Source organism: Monopterus albus, unplaced genomic scaffold (genome assembly GCF_001952655.1).
Source record: "Monopterus albus unplaced genomic scaffold, M_albus_1.0 scaffold102.1, whole genome shotgun sequence".
Taxonomy (NCBI): domain Eukaryota; kingdom Metazoa; phylum Chordata; class Actinopteri; order Synbranchiformes; family Synbranchidae; genus Monopterus; species Monopterus albus.
The window spans coordinates 853,710-879,115 of record NW_018127982.1 but is presented as its reverse complement, the minus strand read 5'-3'; the positions used below and the strand labels follow the sequence as shown (position 1 = coordinate 879,115).

The 25,406-nt window shown below is 38.9% G+C and overlaps 1 protein-coding gene across 2 annotated transcripts in view; it reads left to right on the top strand.

The window, feature by feature from the left end:
* Window positions 1-25,406, top strand: part of LOC109965663 (matrix metalloproteinase-17) — a 101,751-nt gene that overhangs the window by 28,049 nt on the left and 48,296 nt on the right. Inside the window, exon 1 of one of the 2 annotated variants that reach the window (XM_020609872.1) lies at window positions 3,231-3,696. The exons of the other annotated variant lie outside the window; for it this stretch is intronic. Within the exon in view, the coding sequence (XP_020465528.1) occupies window positions 3,562-3,696 (135 nt within the window). The 5' untranslated portion in view covers window positions 3,231-3,561. Of the gene's footprint in view, window positions 1-3,230; window positions 3,697-25,406 lie in introns of those variants that run through there. 2 annotated transcript variants of the gene reach the window in all.

The window sequence follows — 25,406 nt, the reverse complement described above, 5'->3', positions numbered from 1 at the left end:
TTTTTAACATAAAGTTGAACTAAAAGTGTGAGCCATCGGTTCCTCTCATTTCCCAAATGTATCATAGCACATTTGCAGTTAAAGCCTTATAAGCTTTAGAACAGTTTGCATATCTTAAAGCCAAATCTGAGATCTTTAAGCTAACTCAGCTTTTCATTTTGAATCCCTTAAACTCCTTGCTTTGGGTACAGGTGGAGTAAAACCTTCATTTCCATAGAGACCCAGGGTACATTTCTTGGTACACTGAGCTTTGTCGTGCATTCTTCCATCAAAGACAACTGAAACCAGTATTGGTTCAATTTCCTGAGAAAAGTTATGATTTTTAACTTTAATAGTACTAAAAGTTTCTAATGTTGTACTATATTATATACAAAATAAAACAACTTTTATATTAACACTACACCACAAACCCACAAACAATGTAGATAAGCCAAATAAATTAATGAAAGCTATGTTGTTTTTTTTTAACACCACAGTGTTAACTTGACTAATGGCAAAACCCATTAAGTAGAGCTGACAGTGTGAATGCTAAATAAATTAAAGTACAAATTATGTTGTTAACAGTTAAGACACTGTCCAACATCCCACTAAGCCATATAAAAACATTCACTTCACACCCCAGTGATGAGGACATGACATGATGATTGATATAATATAATAATAATACAGATATTTGATTATATTTATTCATCCATGAGGTTTGCAGCCAACTTGGCATCATATGTGGTAACAAAAATTAAAATGCATGTGTTACAATAGCAGCCAACAAACTCAATTCAGTCCACCTCCACACTGGGCACTGGGTTTTCATATAATTATACAATCAGATCAAAGAAAATGAGCTAAAGTTGTTTGGAAAATTGTCTGAAGATGTCAAAACACTTCAGGTAAAATGTGCACAGCAGACTGTGATGAGTGGATGCATGTTTTAAACTCCCGTTAATATAAAACTGAATGAATGAAGCTTCTTTTTGCCAGAAGACATGCTGTGAGACAATATTCAGATGCTGCAATTACCATAATGTTGTGGCTCTACAACAAGTGTGACTGGGGCTGGAAGCGGTAAAGTCGAGAAGTTAAAAGGCTACAGCAAAAAGACAGCGAAAACAACAACAACCATATTTTAATGTCTTTTGCCTCTGGACCAGTGATGAATGGCTGCTGTAATAGATCATAATAAGAAATGGAACCAGTCGAGGCACTGCATGGATTTTTTTGTGGACCAATTTATTGATCAGCGGATTGATAATAAAATGTTCCTGAATGAATCTGAAAATTTTGATAATTCTTAATAAAAAAAATGTATAAATAAATGAAATAGTCTGTCCTCAGTGGAGGCAAAGAGTGGGCTGGCAGAGTTTGTTGTGCATTAACAGCCAGTGGTTTTCTCATTGTACTGTTTTAATGCAAATTGTCTCTGCAGTTCAGCAAGATATATTATGATTCTTGAAATACGGTAAGAAGTAGAATTGTAATGAGGGGCACAAATCTTTTACATTTCTTAGACGTGCATGTTCTTCACTCACAGCAGTGAGCTTCTACTGATATGTATTTAATTGGCTGTCAATTTATTCGGAAGTGTTTTCCAGGACATTCAGAGGCCCCTGGACTTTAATGGCACGGTTGTTTCATGTAGAAACAGTTGTCTAAATCAGTCGGTTGAAAATAATGACATATCTATTAAATTTTACACAAAAAACTATTTGAAATGGAAATGTAACAGTTATAGCAGGAGATCAACTGGATAAGCTTAATTTGTGTGTGTGTGGGTGTCCATGCACTCATTGTGCATTTCTTTGCAGTGGAGTCATGAGGCTGTGGTACAATAAAGGAGAGCGGTGAATCATTAGTGTCACTGCACTATGGTTAAGAAGACTATCAAGATAGACAGCGTAGTTAAGATACAGTATTTACATGTGGGTGGCCGCAAAGGTGTGTGTGTGTATGTGTGTGTGTGCATCTGCATAATGAATCAACATTTAAATGATTCACACACATCCTCCTCTGCTTACAAACAATAAGGATTCAGGGTCTGGCTCCAGGGCATATCATAGGGTGGAGATCTGCAATACTGGGGGCACGAACTTGGTTTCTCCAGTTGAAGGATCTTGCTTGTCAGCAAACAACCATGTTGTGCTTTAAAACTGAGCGAATAAAATGTAATTGCTTATTGTTTAAAGTACTTCCATCTTTAGACTTTTAATTGACATCAGGGTTTTCTTTGACTTAATTTATTTAAAATTAGGATTTTATTATGTTTATTTAACCTTGGGCATAGTAATCACCTTGTCTATGAGCCATATCCAGGGAACAAAACTATTAAAACAACGGAGCAAAACTGTTTGGATCTGGAGGGAACAACAGTACTTTAATTATGAAACCATTGTTATTTCGTCAGCAACAGCTGTTATCAATCATTGATGTGTGGTCTTTTTTTTCCAGCGTCATATTACATAACATCACTATTGCAGCAATATGGGCATCCTTTAATTACTTTTTTTTAGGGCATCCGCTGTTTTATCTTTTGGATTAATAAAGGCCTAGGAGGTTAAATAAAAGGTGCATCAAGCTGAATTCAAATTCTGTCACAGCTGTTTAAATAAAGTCAGAAAAAACAACAGTAGGAGCCCAATGGAAGTTTAATAGTTGAACGTCAGAATAAAAGCATAGGATAAGTCGCAGTAGACCAGAGTAAGGGTTGATAGAATATGTTGTGACATAATGGAAATGTAGTTTATACAGTATGCTGGCCAAATGTAAAAATATCATATGATGGTGGAGCAGACGAGCAGTCAGAAAAAGTCCACCCAAATCTGTGCAAAAGTCATAAACAAAAGTCAAATTATCTGAAATAAATTATGTTATCAGGGCTAATGAATCTATTTTGTTTCATTTAACTGATAGTTTAAATCTCTACACCCATTCAAATTTGACTGAATAATTTAAAAATGTAGTCTTTAATATGTCAAAAGGTGCCTCATGCCTGACATTACTGATAACCACCTGAAGTTATATTTTAAAGTTTTTATACTGAGAGCCAGCAGTCTGATGGCAACAAATCCTCATCTTCTTACTAAGATACAATTTAGCAAATAAATGTAATTGCTATAAAAATTGCTATTACGTCCAGCAGCGAGAATTTTATTGGGGGAATTAGTCCGGAAGTTGAGTTGGTTATTGTGGCAGGCTTGAGGCTGATGTGCTCTCGACATCACCGCACGCAGCTGCTTTCATTCCAGTGCCAGAGACGCGACGGCCGAGAGGCGCACGGTTCCTGCTCCAAGGATTACCTCGGATGGATTTAATCTAACACAAAACTACGCAGTTTGTCTCTGAATCAGTCCACTTGCGTGTAAATTATACATGCAGTTTTGCGGGATATGAACTGCTCTAGTGGTCTAAATGTTTTTACCAGCTCCGGTTTTAATGTGTTTTATGTGTTTGCGCTCAACAGTGAGGTAGACTTACAGGAGTGCTGGCGTTTCATTTAACCTATGAATGTGGTGGTCGGGGTCGGGGTCGGTTTCTGAGCCCTGCAGGATCAGCCTGTCATAGGGCATCATGACTTCTCTGGTTTTTCTTAACTGGATGAGGAATATTTCTCCGGAGATGCTGCTGTTGGTGCCCATACTGTGGTGTTTACCCCTGACCGGAGCGGCTCCCTCTCAGACTGCCGAGCAGCTGGACATGGGGGTGGTAAGTTTTCCTCCTTTTCTACCTACTTAATGGACAAAGGGCTTGGAAGTTTTTCCTCCCCTCTAGCACCCGTGTTTTTTCTGTCACACCCTGCTATACTGTGGGGCATCATAGCGGCATAGTCCTGCTTGGGTTTCTCTTGAACGTTTAGGAAGCAGCAAGTGTAGTCTTCTCCAAATACTTGTTCTGAATTTTAACACCACTCTGCAGTCCAATGCATGGGGCAGAGTGGCATTGCACAATAGGACCACTAAAAATGTGCATAGAGCTTATTCCTTTAAGCAGAAATTTAAAAGGCAAATTCAAGTGGCCTGTAATAAATAAATAAATGCATTTGCCTTGGCATTATATTGAGCTCTTCTGCAGGATGCTGACATTGTACATACTCTGGGCTAATAGGAGGAGTGGAGCTCTCTGGGACAGACTAATCCTATGAGACAGGTTATTTTATCATGACTTTTCTCAAGCATGTCAAGTTTAGACAAACGGGCAGCTTTACTGTCTCAAGGATATAAACTAGTCAATTTTAGTTGTGACTGCTTATGACAAAAAAAATCACAGCTCTTATGGATTTTATAAGTGACCACAGCAAAACATCTACTTGCCTGTGAATTGAATTTAACATATATATATTTTATTTATACTGTATGTTTTGCACGATTAATGAAGGATGCCTTTTGAAGCCCACACAGACTGTAAAGCTGTCAGAGGCTACACATCATCCTCGCAGACCCACATCTTGCAGTCACACACTCAAATGAGGTTAAAGCAGTAAGACACCTCCAAAAACTAAATGTACTGGTAAGCTTATGTGTATATTATTGCCTTTTATCTGGAGAGAGAGAGATAGTATGCTGTCTATGTTGGTGCATATTTGTGATTTATTATTCAGCATTTCCATTGGAAAACGTCTTAGTTTTTGCCTTGTAAAAGCTGATTGTGTCTTTGTAATTTCATCCCCCCATTCTCTAGTATTACTCCTCAGGGTAGCATCAGTTTTTGTTTCTGCTCATCCCAACTTCAGTTTCTTCTGTCTTGCTTTCTTTCAGCGCTCTTCTCTCTGAAACCTGCACTTGGGTATTGGGTTTTTCTTAACAAAGAATAGAACAAGAGCTGTAAATAGGTCATTTTCTATGTCTTTACATAGTTTTACTTGAGGTTATTCTTCCTTCTTGAAGTGCTGTATCTTTTTCAGTATTATTTTTTTGACTATGTTCTGACACATCTTACAGACAATGTAAACTAACGGTGTGTGGGTAAGACAGAGAGAATTTGAAATTTGCTTACATACTATGCATTTATTTCCCTAAATTTCTACATAACTTTCATAATTGAAGCAATCATTTTTACAAGAAAACCGCACGCGCACACAACTGTAAGCTTACGTTAACCATGTTTTGTATCAGTGTGAAATACTCAAACAATGCTAAGGTGGGTGTCAACAACCCTGATATCATAACATGGTCTGTTGCACCTTAGCTCTGAATCAATTTCTCCTGTTTTTCCAAAAGGTCAGTTTGGTGGGGTTTTCATCAGGACCTGCACACACCTCCTCCTTGCATCTAAAACCTTGAAACCCCCTATTATATTAACAGAAGCGCCCTCCCACTCCTGGACTAAATTCATGTAGTCAAGTCTTGTTTTATTTTCTGGCAGAACCATAAAACTTAGCTGATACCTTTGAGCATGTACAGTTAATCAGTGTCTGGCTGTCCCTGTTTGTTCGTTTTCAATGCAGTTATGAAATTACATGAAAGCATTTCGTTTTACTTTTTGGTTTGTTTAGTACAGTAAGTCTTGATATTTTCTGGAAATTGAGAGGACAGTGGCACTACATACATAGTGGCATCAGATGAAAAGCTGTAGCAACAGCAGCAATTTTCTTCCATTTACTGTGGCAGACAAACGGAAACTCAAGGTGGACGCTTTCCTGAATTTCAGTATAGAGCTGTATGATACTATGATACACACAGTCCAAAGTGGTATTGCAGCATCTGTGCAGCCTGTAGTCTGAGGGGCCGTTACTCTTGTTCTGATGCCTTATGTGCAGGGAAATGCAAAGCAGCGCCGCCAGTCCAGTGATGGATACACACCTGATAAAGTCTACACTTGCACTATTGATGGAGATTACACATTAAAAGTTACCATTTATTTTTCCCAGTTTTGACAATCATTGTGCCAGTGTACAGAAAATCTAGATATATAAAAAAATATAAATTTTTAGTATATCTATGTTTATGTTCTGGTAATAAAGCTAGTGCTAGCAGGACTAGCAAGTAAATTAATCCACTCTTCTATCTCTCTGAGTATGAAACATTCACACCTTGTAGGCTTGCATATAGTGGCTGTAATGTATTTGGCTTATTTTGTTTGTTTGTTTGTTTTAGAAGGAGAACCACTTTAATGATAAGATTTCACTGTGGAGAAAAATCTATAGAATAAAAACAGGGTTCCTTAAAAAGTCTAAATGTTAATCATCTGAATTTTAAGCTCTAAAAAGTCTTAAATATGATTTTGATACATCTTAAAAACTGATCATGTTTTGGTTAAGTTGATCATTATAACACTAAGTTAACATTAGGTCAAAGTCAAGTGTTTATTTGTCATATGCACAGTGAGGAAACGTGTTTCCCCGTACAAGGAAATGCTTACTTTGTCATCCACATGACTGGCCAGAGGGTAGGTGTGAGAACAGTCCATGCTGGAGGTGGATGAGGTCTTTGAGGATGGAGGATGTGTTTTATGTGTTTTTGAACAAATGTTTTGGTGACAAAACGATACCGCCTGCGGTACTTTGGTTCTGTGTTGTAGTTCTTTGTGTCATTAGTTTGTGTTTTATGATGCTATAATAAAACTACAAAACCAAATCAAGTTGGAACCAGAAGATCTGCAATGCAGGTGGAAATAAGCGCTCATACAGTAACTGTCTGTATTAATGATATGCTCACCACTGGAATGTAGGAACTTAAATCTGTTTATTTTATGCTTCATTTGTCAAAGTTAGTCAGACCACTGCCCAGTCTGTGCTGTTACTCACTACAAGTGGTGGGTCACTGGAAATTGTATGATCCAGGTGTGTGATAACATGGGTTGTTGCTTCTTTTAGCCATGAATGTTAAAATATATTTCAATATATGACTGAAGTTACATAGGGACTGTAAAAATGTAGAGCCCCTCTCCCCACACACTGTTATTTTTACCTTCTTTGGGGTGATTCACATCCTGGAAGTAGGTGTGAAATTGCTATGTTGGTGCATATTTGTGATTTATTATTCAGCATTTCCATTGGAAAACGTCTTAGTTTTTGCCTTGTAAAAGCTGATTGTGTCTTTGTAATTTCATCCCCCCATTCTCTAGTATTACTCCTCAGGGTAGCATCAGTTTTTGTTTCTGCTCATCCCAACTTCAGTTTCTTCTGTCTTGCTTTCTTTCAGCGCTCTTCTCTCTGAAACCTGCACTTGGGTATTGGGTTTTTCTTAACAAAGAATAGAACAAGAGCTGTAAATAGGTCATTTTCTATGTCTTTACATAGTTTTACTTGAGGTTATTCTTCCTTCTTGAAGTGCTGTATCTTTTTCAGTATTATTTTTTTGACTATGTTCTGACACATCTTACAGACAATGTAAACTAACGGTGTGTGGGTAAGACAGAGAGAATTTGAAATTTGCTTACATACTATGCATTTATTTCCCTAAATTTCTACATAACTTTCATAATTGAAGCAATCATTTTTACAAGAAAACCGCACGCGCACACAACTGTAAGCTTACGTTAACCATGTTTTGTATCAGTGTGAAATACTCAAACAATGCTAAGGTGGGTGTCAACAACCCTGATATCATAACATGGTCTGTTGCACCTTAGCTCTGAATCAATTTCTCCTGTTTTTCCAAAAGGTCAGTTTGGTGGGGTTTTCATCAGGACCTGCACACACCTCCTCCTTGCATCTAAAACCTTGAAACCCCCTATTATATTAACAGAAGCGCCCTCCCACTCCTGGACTAAATTCATGTAGTCAAGTCTTGTTTTATTTTCTGGCAGAACCATAAAACTTAGCTGATACCTTTGAGCATGTACAGTTAATCAGTGTCTGGCTGTCCCTGTTTGTTCGTTTTCAATGCAGTTATGAAATTACATGAAAGCATTTCGTTTTACTTTTTGGTTTGTTTAGTACAGTAAGTCTTGATATTTTCTGGAAATTGAGAGGACAGTGGCACTACATACATAGTGGCATCAGATGAAAAGCTGTAGCAACAGCAGCAATTTTCTTCCATTTACTGTGGCAGACAAACGGAAACTCAAGGTGGACGCTTTCCTGAATTTCAGTATAGAGCTGTATGATACTATGATACACACAGTCCAAAGTGGTATTGCAGCATCTGTGCAGCCTGTAGTCTGAGGGGCCGTTACTCTTGTTCTGATGCCTTATGTGCAGGGAAATGCAAAGCAGCGCCGCCAGTCCAGTGATGGATACACACCTGATAAAGTCTACACTTGCACTATTGATGGAGATTACACATTAAAAGTTACCATTTATTTTTCCCAGTTTTGACAATCATTGTGCCAGTGTACAGAAAATCTAGATATATAAAAAAATATAAATTTTTAGTATATCTATGTTTATGTTCTGGTAATAAAGCTAGTGCTAGCAGGACTAGCAAGTAAATTAATCCACTCTTCTATCTCTCTGAGTATGAAACATTCACACCTTGTAGGCTTGCATATAGTGGCTGTAATGTATTTGGCTTATTTTGTTTGTTTGTTTGTTTTAGAAGGAGAACCACTTTAATGATAAGATTTCACTGTGGAGAAAAATCTATAGAATAAAAACAGGGTTCCTTAAAAAGTCTAAATGTTAATCATCTGAATTTTAAGCTCTAAAAAGTCTTAAATATGATTTTGATACATCTTAAAAACTGATCATGTTTTGGTTAAGTTGATCATTATAACACTAAGTTAACATTAGGTCAAAGTCAAGTGTTTATTTGTCATATGCACAGTGAGGAAACGTGTTTCCCCGTACAAGGAAATGCTTACTTTGTCATCCACATGACTGGCCAGAGGGTAGGTGTGAGAACAGTCCATGCTGGAGGTGGATGAGGTCTTTGAGGATGGAGGATGTGTTTTATGTGTTTTTGAACAAATGTTTTGGTGACAAAACGATACCGCCTGCGGTACTTTGGTTCTGTGTTGTAGTTCTTTGTGTCATTAGTTTGTGTTTTATGATGCTATAATAAAACTACAAAACCAAATCAAGTTGGAACCAGAAGATCTGCAATGCAGGTGGAAATAAGCGCTCATACAGTAACTGTCTGTATTAATGATATGCTCACCACTGGAATGTAGGAACTTAAATCTGTTTATTTTATGCTTCATTTGTCAAAGTTAGTCAGACCACTGCCCAGTCTGTGCTGTTACTCACTACAAGTGGTGGGTCACTGGAAATTGTATGATCCAGGTGTGTGATAACATGGGTTGTTGCTTCTTTTAGCCATGAATGTTAAAATATATTTCAATATATGACTGAAGTTACATAGGGACTGTAAAAATGTAGAGCCCCTCTCCCCACACACTGTTATTTTTACCTTCTTTGGGGTGATTCACATCCTGGAAGTAGGTGTGAAATTGCATTTAAAGTGGTCTTAAAAAAGGTCTTAAAAGCCTTAAATTTGACTCGATGAAACCTGCAGAAACCCTAAAAAAAAGCCCCATAGCTTTTCAAACCACTATCACAGCATGTTCCACTTCTCTGCTGTGTCTGTTTGAAATGGAACAAACTAAAATGCAACTTCTGTCAAAGTTTCTAGGAGATCATGTAACAAGTACCATTAGCTGTAATGTGCTGGCCACTCACAACAAGGTGTCTGGGTAGAAGAAGTTATTCATTCCCCGGTACCACAGTATGTTTCTCACGATGTCCACATGCTTTGAAAAATGGAGCATCTGAAAAGTACCCTGCTGTACTCTTTAAGTCCGCCCTAAAAGGAAAAATGTTGGAACTTCCTGTGCCTAGAAGCCACAAAGACATAAAAGTGCCTTTAAAGTTTATCGTTTTGAACCAGTCACCCAACTTCACCTGTATGCAAGAATTTTGAATGATCTTGGCGCTGTGCCTCCAGATCCAGGACAAGTCTCATATTTCCACCTTTTTGTGAGCTAAGGAATAGTTGAACTACAGACTGTTTCCTCAGTCCTCATGGGAAGGCACAGAAAAAAAGTTCCCTTTGTAGAAGCTCCTGACGCTCCAGAGAAAAGGTGTCCTCCCGTCTGCTCTTCAAGTAACGCAAAGGACTCTCACACTCTGGAGATCAGTGGTGGTACATAGCAAGTGATCAATCCCATACTATGCCATAAGCTGAAAAGCCCTGTTAGAGGGGACAATGTGTGTGGTAGAGCCCTCTGGAGTACCAGTTTTAGAAAAGAATACAACAGATAACAGGGTGGGAGAAAGGTCATTTTGCTATCTGCTGTTATTTGAGAGAGAGTTTTCTTTCTGCTCATTGTAAAAACAGATTCTCATGTTTGATCGCTGAGAATGGAGGCATTTAATCTAGACAATATAATCTATCTACAGCTCCTTGTTCACCATGAAAGAGAATATCAGTGTAGACAGCTCCGATGGTGATTAGCTGGTCAGTGACTGATTTGGGGTCACCAGGGAGCCAGAGGACGCACAGAGCATCATTCTGTGCCAGCTACAAAGTATAGCTAGGATCAGATGTTTGCATACATTACTCTTTATCTGCAGTGTACCTGTGTGTGTGTGTGTGTGTGTGTGTGTGTGTGTGTGTGTGTGTGTGAGATCATAACTGCTATTCACTCAAAAGTCGAAATGCGTAAATAACCACAAAACAATCCTCTGATCTCTATCTTTGCTCCTATTCAGTCCCAGTACACTTCATCGCTGCAGCGCTCCATCAGTTGGCGTTTAGTTGAGATTGTGAATCGTATGTATGGTGTGTGTCTTCAAAACAACCACACTAAGTCCTTAAGTAACTGAATCACACACTCAAGCACAGATCAGATGTATTCATTTTATAGCTTTGCTGCTCTCTAGTTTGATATATCGCCGTGTGGCGCCGAGTTGCCATTTCAGCACTTGAGGGAACCGAGTGAAGTAAAACATAATATGCTCTATGTTTTCTGCTCATCATATTATGTTCCTCGTGAGGAGCATTTTCTCCAATGAAACAGAACAGCCAAGCTTCCCAAAGGAAGTATTTACTCGAACACACAGGCCTTCTCTTTTGATAAGCGAGAGCGAGCTGACCAGATTAGCAGCTGATAAATTACCTAAATTACACTGTATTCAGCCACCTGTAGGGTTTTATTTATTAATGAAACACGACCGTTTAAATATTGGAGTAATGATCTTAAAACCTTAAGACCATGCAACTGTGTATATATGTGTGTGTGCCTGGAATCACACCCTGCCAGTCCATTTCTCACTCTCATTTTCCCTCGTAATTTCTTCTATGAAAACACCATCTGGCATCAATTCCTCTGCAGCGGTAAGTGCTCCCTCCCCTTATGCTCCCATACCTCCGCTACCACCAACTCCAAGAATGGAAAATGATGAGTTCTTTTCAGGTCTGGGAAGTGCATCAATGAGCAGCAACAAAACCCAAGCACAAACATATTCATTTCAGGAATTTGAAAGAAGATACCGTTCCAAAAGAATGTCCTGTAGTTTTGAGCACAAGTGTTTATTTTTATGTGAGTGAGCCTCACCAGGATCCTTCTTGTGATTATATAAACTAAATTTGGTATCTCAATAATTCTAATGCAATTTACACTCCTATTGGGTGATTGTGTATGGTTAAAGCTTATAATATGTTCAGTAATTAGGTCAATAATTTAAATGCAGCTTTTTCTTAAGGTACCCATAACACTGACTCAAAGATCATATAGCTCCAAAATAAAACAAGCTTGTGTAACAACACTCCACTCACTCTGCTATTTCAATACTGGCTCATTTTACCATTAATCCTTCACCCAACAACTTTCAGAAAATGTTAATATATAATCTTTTTTCTAAAAGATGAAATAGGGAAACCCTTTAATTTTCTTCTTTCCCATTAACCCAGTCAGGCCACCAACACTGCCATCACCCTCATTAGCACTGTTTGCTTGAAACCTGTCTACATTTGACCAGAATTGTATTCAGTCTTTTCATTCTCTTAGTCTCACCCCTTTCCATTTCTGTTCTGCACTTTATGTAGGAGGCTTTCTTTCTCATCATGGTTCTTGTGATTACGCCCAGCGGCCGAAGGATAGAAGGATCTCAGAGAGAAAAGGGGATGTAGTAATAGGCAAGGGAAAGTACGATTGAGGAATAGCTGCACTGAATAAATAAGGGTCAAGAAAAAAGGCATATGCTCAATGAAGAGGGTTCCTTCACAATAAACATGAAATAAAAACATATCTTTTCAGCATTAGTTAACAAGGAGATTCACACCTTTGGATATTTTACCTGTAAGACACTGATTAACTGGTTGATTGCAGCTAAATATGTGATGAGGCATGCAAGAAAACACTGTGGATGTAAATCTGTTATTACACTCGGCCCGACTCATTAGGTTACTTTTAGCACTGCTGTCCCACTTCCATTAAGCAGTATGACCTTCTGGCTGTTAAAATGCATCGTGGGACTTGTATTCAGGGTGAGATTATTTCAGGAAGAGTGTCGTGCGAGAGAGGACTTGAAGATTGGAGAGACTATATTTCTCACTGAAGATCGACAGAGGGAATGTTCAGCATCTAATATATTGCACTTTTTCGGGAAGAGGGAAACCAGTCCTTCAATCCGCTCCTATCCAGTCTGTCACCTCGCAGCCTTCTTAAGCATAAAAGTTCTCCAGAGGCTTGAAACTTTCTGAGAAGACTGTGAGCATTACTGAGGAGTTTATGATTTCCTCAGAAACCAATTCAACAAGGTTGTCAATAGAGCTGACATCTAATTGGCTGGCACTGTAGCGTGGCGGCGTTGCACTGATGTGTGGCAGCTGCAAGACTTCTGCTTGACTTTTTCAGAAAATGACAACACATTGCTTTCCAGATAGGGTTTGACACTATCAATCCAGAGCTTGATTTACCTTAGGTGATTCTCATGATGAGTCATGAGTAGAATAGCACAGGATTTTTGTTCACTTATATCTCAACTTAAAGTAAAGTATAGCAGTTTGAGGCCTGAAGAAGCATTAGCAGTCAACGTCAGCTACAGCTTTACTATTACCTTGGAGGAAATTTGGTTTATGTGCAAGCATTGGCACACAGGAGCGTCAATACAACAAACAATGGTAAAGGACATAAAAGTAGTGTGTGTGTATATACAGTACAACAGTTCAAAGAGAACAAAAGTAATAGAATTAAATATTAAAAAATTACTTTAGTTATGATGAATAAAGTTGCATCAATCCAGTGCTGCTTCAGTTTTAATACTATTGTTATGCTGAAAATGGTCACATCATATTACACTTGATGTGATACAGCAGTGTTTTGCATTTATAGGATTAAACTTAAAATGTCACTTTTGGATAATAAAAAAAGGGAAGGAAAAAAGCAATGATGCATAGAATTGATTGGCTGTGGGGGTTTAATGTACTGAAGGAGGTTTTCAAACAGTCAAAAGCAGCTGTGGGCACCAGATACTGTACATATTAACTTATAGCTACAGTATCTGCAAAGCGATTTACAAACATGACTGCTTCAGACACATTAAATGTGCATCCACTTGTTTTATCTTAAGTATTATTCTGTTATTTCCATACATTTACTGCATATATTTAGTTTGCTTTTGTTAAGAAAATTGGCAAATTGGCTGAATGACTGTGCCTCTCCTCCCACCAAAATACCGCACAGTGAATTTCAAGGTCAGGAAAATACCAAACTGTCAGAGCACTGCCACAAAAATAGGACTCAGCCACAACCATACAAATCACTGCTCTGGTGTGTGTGTGTGTGTGTGTGTGTGTGTGTGTGTGCGTGTGTGTGTGTGTGTATATATGATTGAAGGCATATACTGTACATCCATCTATGGCAAACTGGTAGCCGAAATCATGTCTGTGCACCCAATTTTACAATTAGTATGTTCTATGAAAGTGAACCATGAATATGCACAGCTTTATAAATCTGGCAAAAACAAATGAGTTTACAGAATTAAATTTACTAAACCGTATAAGCAGTTTAACAGGAATTACTGTTTTCCTCGGCTGCGTATGATCCTCTCATCTCCTCCTTACTGATTTCATGACATACTATAACTCTGGGTTACAAGCAAGCTGGCTCGCTCTCAGGCTCCCCATGTAGAAAACCCCAAATTAACTCCATCTGGCTGTCCTATTTTGACAAAGGCATCTCGTCCCCATATGATCAAGGTTTTGGTTGCCAATACTTTTCAAAGGTTTGCCCAGATCTTGTAATTACAGTGGTTTTTGTTGTTGTGCTGCTTGCATGTTAAAGTTAAAATAATCCAGAGGCCCACCAACTGAACTGGAGAAACCCCTAAAGCAACAACAGAGCTCTTCTGACATTTTCCATCTGAAACTGGTGAAACCGTAGGTAATGCAGTATGTATGTGTTTGGTCGTGTGTAGGGATAAAGGAAAAGGCTGTTGCTTCTCCAGACCTACGTAGATGTTTATTCATATTAATGTCTGACCTTGTCACAGTAGTGATCAGCATTGCTGGCTTTTAGTTTATTTCATATCAGACTGAAGGACAGATTGTGAAGAAAAGAAAAACTGAGGGGAGCATTTTATGTGTGCTTTAGAATTGCAGTACCTATCAGTATTCTATGCATTAAAAGATAGGACACATTTGTCTGTGTATCTGAGTAACGTTAAGAAAGCAGGAGAGAGTCAAATAGAGAGGCAAGCTGCACTGCAGGATTTAGGCACAATCCCAATGCACCCCTTGCCCCTAACACTTATCCCTGCCCCTCTGTTTTGCATGTTCACATGTAGTGGTAGGGGTGTCCCAGTTCTCTTTAGGATGGAGGGGTAGGATGAAGTGTCCATCATCATTCCCTGGTGTCAAAAACATTCCTGTTCTTGCTTTTTTCTTTTTTTGACGTCGCAAACCAATGCTTAAAGACAACATGAGAAACCACCACAGCTGACAATGGCATTGTGATTCATTTCCAACAACAACTTGAAAACGAGGGGTGGCAGATTGTGAAGAAAAGAAAAACTGAGGGTTAACTTGAAAACGAGGGGTGGAGGTAAGAAATGGGATTGGCCCTTAAACTGTGTGGCCAATGTTTGTGCGTAATGTGCTTAGAATTATAGCACAGCAAGAAAGTTCCAGGCTCAAAATTTGCAGGCTACCAGGGCCTTTCTGTTTGGAGTTTACATGTTGTCCCTGTGCCTGTGTGGGTTTTCACTGGGTGCTCCAGCTTCCTCCTGCAGCTTAGGTTAACTGATAACCATACATTATCTGTAAGTGTGAGTGATTGGCCAACCCTATACAGGATCAGTGGTATTATAATGGATGGATGGATGGATGGATAGAATCATAGTCAAAGCTTAGCCGCAATAAGCATTATGGCATGAAAGTCTAACTTTTCTACTGACAGCAGATTTACATTGTTCTATAACCATATTAATTTAGACTGATTGTTATTTTAAAGATTGTATCTTGAGGTGCATATTAGCTCAGCGATTATTCATTGGCTAATTAGGTATTTTGCAGTGCTTTTTTCTTTCTCTCCAGCCCATGGAAACAAAAGTTATTTCTTAGTATGCCTCTCCCCAAGTGACAATTAATCTAATTGCATTTCCTCCATTAAAAAAAAAAGTAATTCAGTGATTAGGCTGTTTCTCCAAATACAGTAAACTGTACTCAAAGTAGAAACTACATCAAAGATTATGAATGAAGAACAGAGGTTTCTGTTGCAGATAGTCAGCATACACTGCATATGTATATTAGATTCCTGTTTTACTTTGATCAGTAATCAACTGATTATGACGTTGCAAAGAAAGCAACACAGGAGGAGTTCTGTATATGCTCACTGAATGTGAATGGCATTAGCTGAGGTGTGTTTAATTTGGAGGTTTGGCTTGTGCCACATCTGAAAAGGACCCTAGAATAGTCAGAGCCAGGTAGACCCATGGATAATTAGATTACATTTATTCCAGTTCACCTGAACAGAACCAAATACAGAGGGGTATAATTCTCTGCACTTTACAGTGTACAGTGGATTTTCCAACTACTGGGGAAAAAAAAAAATCACATTTGAGTTTTAGAAATATTGACATGTGGCCCAATACAAAACACCCTTCCAGAGCCATTTAGATGAAATACAGTTTGGACCCTCCTGAACATCTTAGACGTCTTTTATTGTGATTCTGTTTTGATCAATCTGAACATCACTTCAGAAAACTCAGTGTGAACTTGGATCTCCCCAGGCACCGTCTGCTGGCTAAACAGCCAGCTACTCACCTCAGTCTTTCCAATTAATTACACCATGATGAAATCATGTTTAGCTGATAGCGATGGATGTAATATTAATAAGGAACAGCGATTCTGCTTCGTGACTGTCGGCATTATGAATATGGGCTGACTCAGCTTATGATATAAACTATCTAGATAAATTAATAGTGCATTATGTATTTTCTTGTCATTTTAAAGAGTCGGACTGAACCTTTCCAGATTCTCACTTGACTTGTCAAACAGCTCCTGCTTCTCACACTGAGGGGTTTTTGACCGCATTCTAAATAAAGCCAACCACAGTGCAGCGTCTGCAGCTGTTTTTTTCTGAGATGTCTTTTTGAAATGTCCAGCAGTCCAAATGGACACATTTTCAGTTTTACAAACTGAAGGGGAATAAAAACAAGATGCTCGATAATAACTATGCATGATGAAAGCTGGGACATGGTAAGATCAAATATTTCAGCATTACAGCATTCGCATTACGTTTCCACCTGGGGCTGTAGGAGTTGATGTTAAGCAGAGTAAGCTTGGGCAAGCGTCGAAGTAACACTTTTTTTTTTTTTTGTCTTCACACTGATGGAGAATATGTGGACTTTCTCATGCATGAATTACAACTCACATTGTCTTTTGCTGCACTTTTATAATGGAAGTAATACTGAGTTTTGGCTTGTTACTATGAACACTGTCTGTAAGCAAAAGTACAGTACGGACATTTTTAAGCACTCTTGTTTTGCTATTGAATCCCAGTACCTTGATTTGAAATCATATTTTTAGGTGCTGTAGTTCACTGTAGTTTCACAAGAATTTAAAAGAAATCTCAGCTATGAGTGTGTATTGATTTTATTGTAGATGCTGACACTTATAAAACTTGGAGGTACAAAACAAAAACTCAGATCTGACAGCCTGTCTGTTATCCATGGTTGTTTTCACACTCTGTAATTAATAGGCGAAATAAAGCTACACACAGTGAGTAAATAATACATGGCAGGGCAGATGTGATGAAACAGACATGTACGTACAGTAAGCGTGTTTACAATATGTAGGGCCATTGTCTGCGGAGATTTATATGGTGTGATTTCTTTTTATATGTTTACTATTAGACAATGCAGAACAGTTGTTAATACTGTCAGTGATTTTACATTTTAACACATGAGGCATGGTGCAGCTGTCTGTTGGTTTTGCAACAGAACTAATGAAAGTAGTTTTTCTATGACAGTGTTTTGGTTTGTTTTCCAACTCAAATCTTGCCTGAACCTTGATTTACTGTAACCTGGATAAGTCACGTACAACGTTGACTCTCTGTAGGTGTACCGTATCTTCTGTTTGTTTCCTTTTTTCATTCACATACTGTATTTTAAAGACTGGAAGTGTGTTATTTCAGCTGTGCAAATTTAGTGCTGTCTTACCCTCCGCACACTTTAAAAAGAAAAAAAAATGTCATGAAAGAAACGTGAACTCCACTTGGATTTCTCTCCTGCTACTGAGTAGGATTGTCTCTGCAACTGGGCTGTACGCTGCTCTAGAAACGCATCTTATTATGATATAATATCACAGCTTTATCCACAGGAGATGAGTTGGAAACACGTACGCCGCTGTCCTTGTGACATCCAGCATGGAGAAGGATATGTCTCTGGAACGAAGACATAGAGAAGCAACAAATAAGCAATGAAATAAATGGGTTCATGCTTTCACTAACATCAGCGTCTGGAAGTGTGGCTGTGTCACAGTACCCAGTATCCCGGACCAGACACATTGCTATAGTTTGAACTTTGACCCATTTACAGGCTGCAGCTGTGTTAAATTACAAAGCAAGCAAACACCCTCTGCACCTCATTTGTCCAATTCAACTCTCCATTCTTCACCCTTGAAGTTGGACTTTCTTGTAGTCACTACTGCGCACTCTGTTTTCTGGTTATGGAGGCATCAGCTGATCCACAGTGTGCCGTCGTCTCTGTGCAGTGGTTTTGTTGCTGTAGGTCCAGCACAGCTCCTCTCACCATCTCTTCTTTAATGAACCAGCACACATCCAGACAGCTCATGTCTCTCTGCAGGTGCAGTGTGGGCACTCACTCATTCTCTCTCTCACACACACACACACACACACACACACACACACACACACACACACACACACATCCATTCCACCTCTTCTTTTCCCTTCTGGTACTAGTCCTCCTTTTTCAGAGGTGTCACAATAACTGCCATCACCGAGTGGTGTGTGTTGTACTTTTCTCAGCCGGGAGCTGTGGGGGTTTCCAAATAAAACCCAGACTTCTTTGCTGTTCTTTGTTTTAATGACCTTTTTTTCTTTAGGGGTGGGAGAAGCTACACCTGATCAGGTGATGAGGTTTTTTTGTGCTGGGGGGGCGAAACAGCTTGTGCATGAAAATGAACAGATGAAAGTTTCAAGCCTTGTAGGGATTAAAAAAAGTTTTTGTGACAAAAAAAGGAGGTGTTTTACTTCTGTTGTCAGACATAGTAGCACTCATGAGGTATCACACAGACAGACAGCATAGCATGAGTGACAATATCTCTGTGTGCCGCCTGACAGAGAGTTCGGGGAAAAAAACAAAACAAATGTAACTCTGGTTCCGCATTTGCCAGTTCAGTTCACCGGACAAATCAAACACATGCAAGTTCACATTCCATTTCACTCTGTGCCATGTACCATGGAGCATCAGGTGAATATAACCTCCTTTGATTCGACCCAGAGGATGGGAATACCTGGTTTGAACATTAATACTGTGATTGTATGCATTCTGCTTCACTCTGTGGCATCCTAGTTGTTCAGAACTGTAAAACTTTAACAGAGAACTTGTCATTCTACACTCAACCTTGCGTGAACTACAGCACAACTTGCACATTTGGTGTGATACTGGTGTAAATCCCTTTTCTGTGTCTTGGCATCTGATAAGCTCAAACTGGACCTCTGAGCTGAACCTCTTTCCAACACCCTCTCAACATGCCCACATTTCTCCATTTGACACAAGGGGAAGAAAGGCCCCAACACTGGACGAAGTCTGCAGAGTGTGGCAATCTGGGTGTTGAAGACCGGTTGCCACCTGTTTTTAGTGTGTGTTGGCATGTACCGGCCCCATAGCTAAATCCCCAGGCCTATAAACTGCATACAAGAGCCATAAATATATGGCTTGTTTGAACTTGGAGCTGAAAGATATGCCATCTCTCATAGCGGTATGTAATATGAGCCGATAATCCTACAAACGGAACTACAGTAAATAGAAATGACGTATGTCTTATTTCAAAATATTTATTTTCACTCTCACACATACAGCTTACATACTTGTATACTGAAATCCACTCACAAACTCAGGCACAAACTTACAAGTTAATGTTATTCCTGGGGGGCAGTTGCATATATGACAGTTGGGCAGCTCTGTCACACAATTAACACACACTTGTGTGTGTGTTTGTGTGTAAATTTGCATATTTTGTCTTTATTATGGCATATAGGGTAAATGCCACACCAAGGGCATTGGGCATTATTCAGTCCTTTATGTTTTTGAGGTCCTTGTGTTCTTTGGTCAGGAGCCATGCCACATTACTGAGAGTGAAACTTCAAAGAAGGTTTGGGAGCTTTTTGCCTGAGTGAAGCCACTGAATCTTCTGCCTGCTAAAATAAACTCCTGTTACAGGGCCATCTCCTAATTGGCTCTAAAAGGAGCTAACATAAATATGCCATTTGTTGAATGATTTTATCAGATGTTCTTCACATGTCCAGAACACACACTGACTGCTGTGGAAAGACCGACACCTTTGTTACAGATGTTCTCTATATTGTGATTCATAAATACATATCCACTGGTGAAAAGGGCTTTTTTTCCTTCTCAGTCCTCAAAACAAACAGATATAGTGGCATTAAGGAAGGGAGAAAGGAACATGCAGCAACAGCCGTTTTTAGAAAAAAAAAATGACTCACTGAAATGTTGTTTTTAGAAGTAAACAGCTGTGTATCGCACTTGTAGGGCAAAAATATTTAATTGAATGGAAAAAGGAAAATGTCCAGACATTGTTTTCTAGTAAGAACACTCTCTAAACTACTGCACATTAAAAAGCTCTGCCTCATAGAAACGTGGCAGCTCTTTGATGGCAGTGAGCGCTTTCCTGGAGGTTGTGTTTATGGTACACATTTGGTAGGCTAGATTCATCGCATAATGTAATGCATGGCATTTCTTGAGCTAGACTGGTAATTGGTGACATGGTAGAGCTTCTCATCTGCTTCCTCAGGACTGCCCACCCAGGAAAAATTACAAAGTCAGATATTTCAGCAGTTGTTCCAATAAAACATTTGTTTAAGACCAAGTGACTGAATGACAGTATTATCAGAGAAAGGAAGGAAATCAGGTCATGGTACCATAAAGGCACAACTGCAAAAAAAGAGAGAGTTTTGGAAAACGCATACATTTTGTCATCCTTCCAGTGGAGGTGCCAGATCACATAATGTGTGTCCATCTTTATGTCTTCATTACCATTCCCATGCATTTGATTGGTTTGTGGATGCAGACAACTGTGATTAGAGTCCATTAATAAAAAACCATTTTCCTTATATTCCTGCCCACACCTGATGACATCAGAAACACTGATGTAAGGGCTTTATAATCTCCTACTGCTGGTTACAGGGCCATTATAGCATGTCTCAGGCAGTACTTATTCCCCAAGAGTAGACTAGTGCCTTGCATGGCTGCTCCGCTGCCATCAGTGTGCGACTGTGTGTGATATCAAAGGTGCTTTAACCTGTTCAGCTTGAAAGCTACTCAGTGCTGTTGGTTTGGTCCGTTTACCATTTACAGTAATACTGTGTAGTGACATTGCCAAAACCACTGAACACATGTTGTGTAAAACAGTCTATCTAATGACTAGGTCTTTGCTCTAAGTGCACAACTTGAGTCATTACATGCATCATGATAGGTTGGCGTCTTTGTCAGTTACCTCCAGCACTGCTGCCTTTCAGATCCATTCATTCTATTACCATATTTAACAGAACTGAACAAATGGCAGCCTCCATTCACCAGGCATGTCTGGGTCATTTTAAATCTCTTTCATTCTCTTTTGCTGTCTGTCACTGTCTTTTTCTTTCCCCAACAGGAGTTGTCTCAGCTCTCTGTAGAACCAGCTGTCTCTAAGCCAGGGATTAAATGATTCACTTACCAGCCACATTTTAATCCTTGCTGTCACCCTGTCACTCTCACACACACACACACACACTTTGTTGCTTCACGTGGATCCACCAAATTGAATTATATTTGAATTATATCTGAGAGTTAGATATATGTAATTAAACACTGACATTTGGCAGTGAGTGGAAACTGGGTGTTAAAGCAAGCACATCCAGCAGAACCGTTTCCTTACAACAAATCAGCCATGTGTTTCATTATAAGCACATTAGATGGAAGTACTTGTCTAATGAGGTGATTGAGTGTTTCAGCAGGCTGGGGTGTGTGCCATCTGCTTGCAGCTAGTGGCTTTGAATCCAACAGATGACTATTTTTACTGTATGTGTGACTCCTTGGCTCTCTGCACATGTGAACATTTACTGTTTTCCTTTTTTTAAATATCCCAGTAAACTTTCTATCTTTCGTTTTTTTCACTGTGGTTTTGACAATTTGACAAAATAAATTTGGGTTCTGGGAGAATGTCACATTTTCCAGTAAACAATGATGATCATTAGTTAAAATAATTAGCCCCAGACTCAAAACAATGCAAAGAAATGTGCAAAATTATATGAATACAACATCTTTATCAGCTATATTAAGTGTCTTTAGCATCACACTATGCCAAAATATGTTCTTACTGAAAAAGAAGATAAACACTTACTCAGCCTTGGCTTCCACTGTTTTGGTGCTCCTGCTTATTCAGTGTTGCCTTCTTTGGTTATTTTAACTCTGTACCATGCGCTTTTCACTATTTGAATACAAGCATTTTAATGGACTTGCTTGCATGGCTCTTAATTTTCTGTGCTATCCTAAGGATAATGTATTCTTAAGGGAGGAGGGATATACTGTAAGACAGAAAAGGGAAGAGAAAGAAAGAAGGTGCTCTTCAACACTGAAGGAAATAGAGATTTCATGTGTTGTCTGGGGCATCTTGTTCAAATGTCACAAAGTATCAGCCAGCTTTGCTGCACCACAAGGTTGTTTACTCTTGGTTCCCCCTGTACTCTACTGATAGTACTGTATGTCAAGACTGGCAGGGTTTGCAGATGACACAACCCCACTGTAAGATTTAAGGTGGCAAATGTGGTGCTCTGGGAAAAAAACTGACTTATGTTAAAACCAGTCACTTCCTCTCTCAGTGCCTGCAGTCCACATGTTGAAGTGTCCTTGGGCAAGACACTAAACCCCCAAGTTGCCCCCGATGGTTAGAGCCATCGGATGAGTTGGCGCCACAGATGGCTGCCTCAGTTCTATGCCGGAAACAAATTCCTTGTGTGTAACATATTTGGCCAAATAAAGGTGATTATATTCCTTCTTATTTACAGAAATCCACATTTCTAGCTCTCTTTTATGGGAGGACACCAATCACCCACCTCTGTTAACTTTTCTGTGTGCATCATCGATGTTTCTCATAACCTGCACTTGCACCGAGGACAAACTACAGCATTTACTGCTGCAAGGAGGCTAACTGGCCACCAACCACTTTCAAATGATAATCTGCAAGTACAGGCCTGCAAGAACTACTGTAAGCAAAAACATGCTTAGCTGAACCTTCCCATCCAGGAAACCATCTGCTTCTGAAGTCCCCTCAGGAAAATTCTACTGCTCTAGGTCAGTCAACACTATCCATCACATCATCAGGTCCTTATCTAAAGTGGCCTGTTAGCTCAGCAAGCCAACTAAGATGAAGTCATGTCAAATGACATACTGTTAGGTTAAAGTCTATTCATTTAAATTCTCACACATGGAATTGCTTAGTTGGGCTATAATCTGGTTATAATACCCCTTTCACGCTGTGACCATGCATTACCTATCTTCAGCCTTGTGCTACAAGTAAGTTTAAGATGTGTAGTAATAGTAGTTGGTACAGTATCTGGTCTCATACTGTACCATGATGTGAATTAACTTTCCATAACACCCAGGTTTCTTTTTTTGTTTGTTCGTTTGTTTTCCAGTGGTCTGTCTGTGTAACCGGGGGGTGCACACTTATCACACGCTGAACCCAGCTCCCCCGGCACTCGTATTATTGCATCCCCACCTCAGCTTTCTGTTTCAGTGAAAGGAACAGGCTGCGTGCATTCTTGCTGCAGCGTTGGTGATTATTTGCTCTCTGATGTCCATTTGTAAAGGGACATAAGAGCTTGTATGGATCATTTTATTAGGTAATGACTGCAATATACCAGATCTGGACAGTGAGAGCACTAAGAGCACTTTGGATACTGGAATCATACAAATGTGCATGTTTGTCTTTTTGCTTGCAGTCTGCTTTATCTCTGCATTCATCCCGCTAATATGTGCTTTATGTATGCAAGAGCACTGAATGAAAGTATCCTCCCAACCTACAGTTTTTGTGTGTTTTAGCAAACACATTATTGAGATATCTCTACAGTATGTACATTCAGAAATGGGTAATAGGTTGTAGTGTTGCAGTCTACCTACATGTGAGGCAATGTCTTATTTATATATTTATTTTGTGATGTTTTTCACTGCAAAGAACAGTAGCATGATGCAAGATTACCAGACAGTAGGCATCATGCATTTACTTAAAACAGAAAAGTAACAAATAAAAAAACTCTGGAACATATACAGAGCCCCTCTTATGGGCACAGTGTTCCAAACAACAATTAGCTTCAGTAAACTCCCCCAAAATACCAGTAGCAGAGGTTTATATCATTAACAGTAACAAAGCTGGCCACCACATAAACAAACAAAAAACTTTTCTTCATCAGAGATAGTAATCATATTATCTAAAGTTTGGGTCCTGGGAAGGGGAGTTTAAGAAGTGACATTAAAGCTCCAGATATGCACAAACCATAAAAATAAATAACCCCACTATTAATGCAGCTGCAGCAACTGCAAACTACACAAAGAAATCAACTGATGAATAAATTATGATTAACAAAAATCCAGATTTAATGTAATGTATATGCTTCACAGCCAAGAGAGGACAGGAGAAGGTCAGCTCAGCACATTAGAAATGGATGAGGTACACATTCGTTGGACTCAAGTGGGCCCCTGGGTTGAACTTAACACATCACACAACTAGACTTCTCAATGTAGTAAAACGTATTGGCTTTTAAAATGATCACAAAGGCAAATCCAAACTATGAAGCCTCAGGGCAGAGTTTGGGTTGACCATTTGTTTTGTACTTTACATATAATTTTTATTTTATACTAGAGGAAATGAGTGCACCATATTTGCTGAAATTGCTGTAGTCAAGAGGATTTTGTTGTTTCTTTTGAGCAAATGTAAAATAAGATCATATTGATGAATGTTGCATTAAAGCCCTCTGCATGTAGAAAGATAATCCAGACGGAATCAGAATCTGTTTTATGAAATCTTGAATTGAAAACAGACCTCAGCTGAATTTGACCTTAAACAACAACAACAAAAAATCAACAAATATATGAAGTCTGTTTCAAAACTTGCATGTGCTTTGATGCATGATCATGTATGTTAGAAATAGACTTCATACTTACAGTGCCTTGCGAAAGTATTCGGCCCCCTTGAACTTTGCGACCTTTTACCACATTTCAGGCTTCAAACATAAAGATATAAAACTGTAATTTTTTGTGAAGAATCAACAACAAGTGGGACACAATCATGAAGTGGAACGAAATTTATTGGATATTTCAAACTTTTTTAACAAATAAAAAACTGAAAAATTGGGCGTGCAAAATTATTCAAATCCACATAAGGGATGACGGCAACATTCATAGATCCTGGAATGCACAATGAGGGGCAATGTTCATTCCTATTACAGAGGCCCACTGAAATTTTTTTGAGGAAAAGCTGTGTTAGACTGCATATTGTTTATAGTAAAGTATTTTTATATACAAATATAAAAATGAAAATGTTTCTGGAGTGGGACTTTAATTAATTATAGAAGTTGTGCAGAAGCTGCCCATAGCTCTACACAGTGATCCATGTGTGTACTGTATGTGTTTCTATGCTGCTCCAAATGAGTCTGTTCTGGTTCAACTTGTCTTATTAAATGAGCTTAAAAATAAAGTGACACCTTAGTTATAAAACACTGAGCAGGCTGTAACACACAAGAGTGTGTATTTTTGTGTGAATGCATGATTGATGGAGGCGGAACCCCAGGTT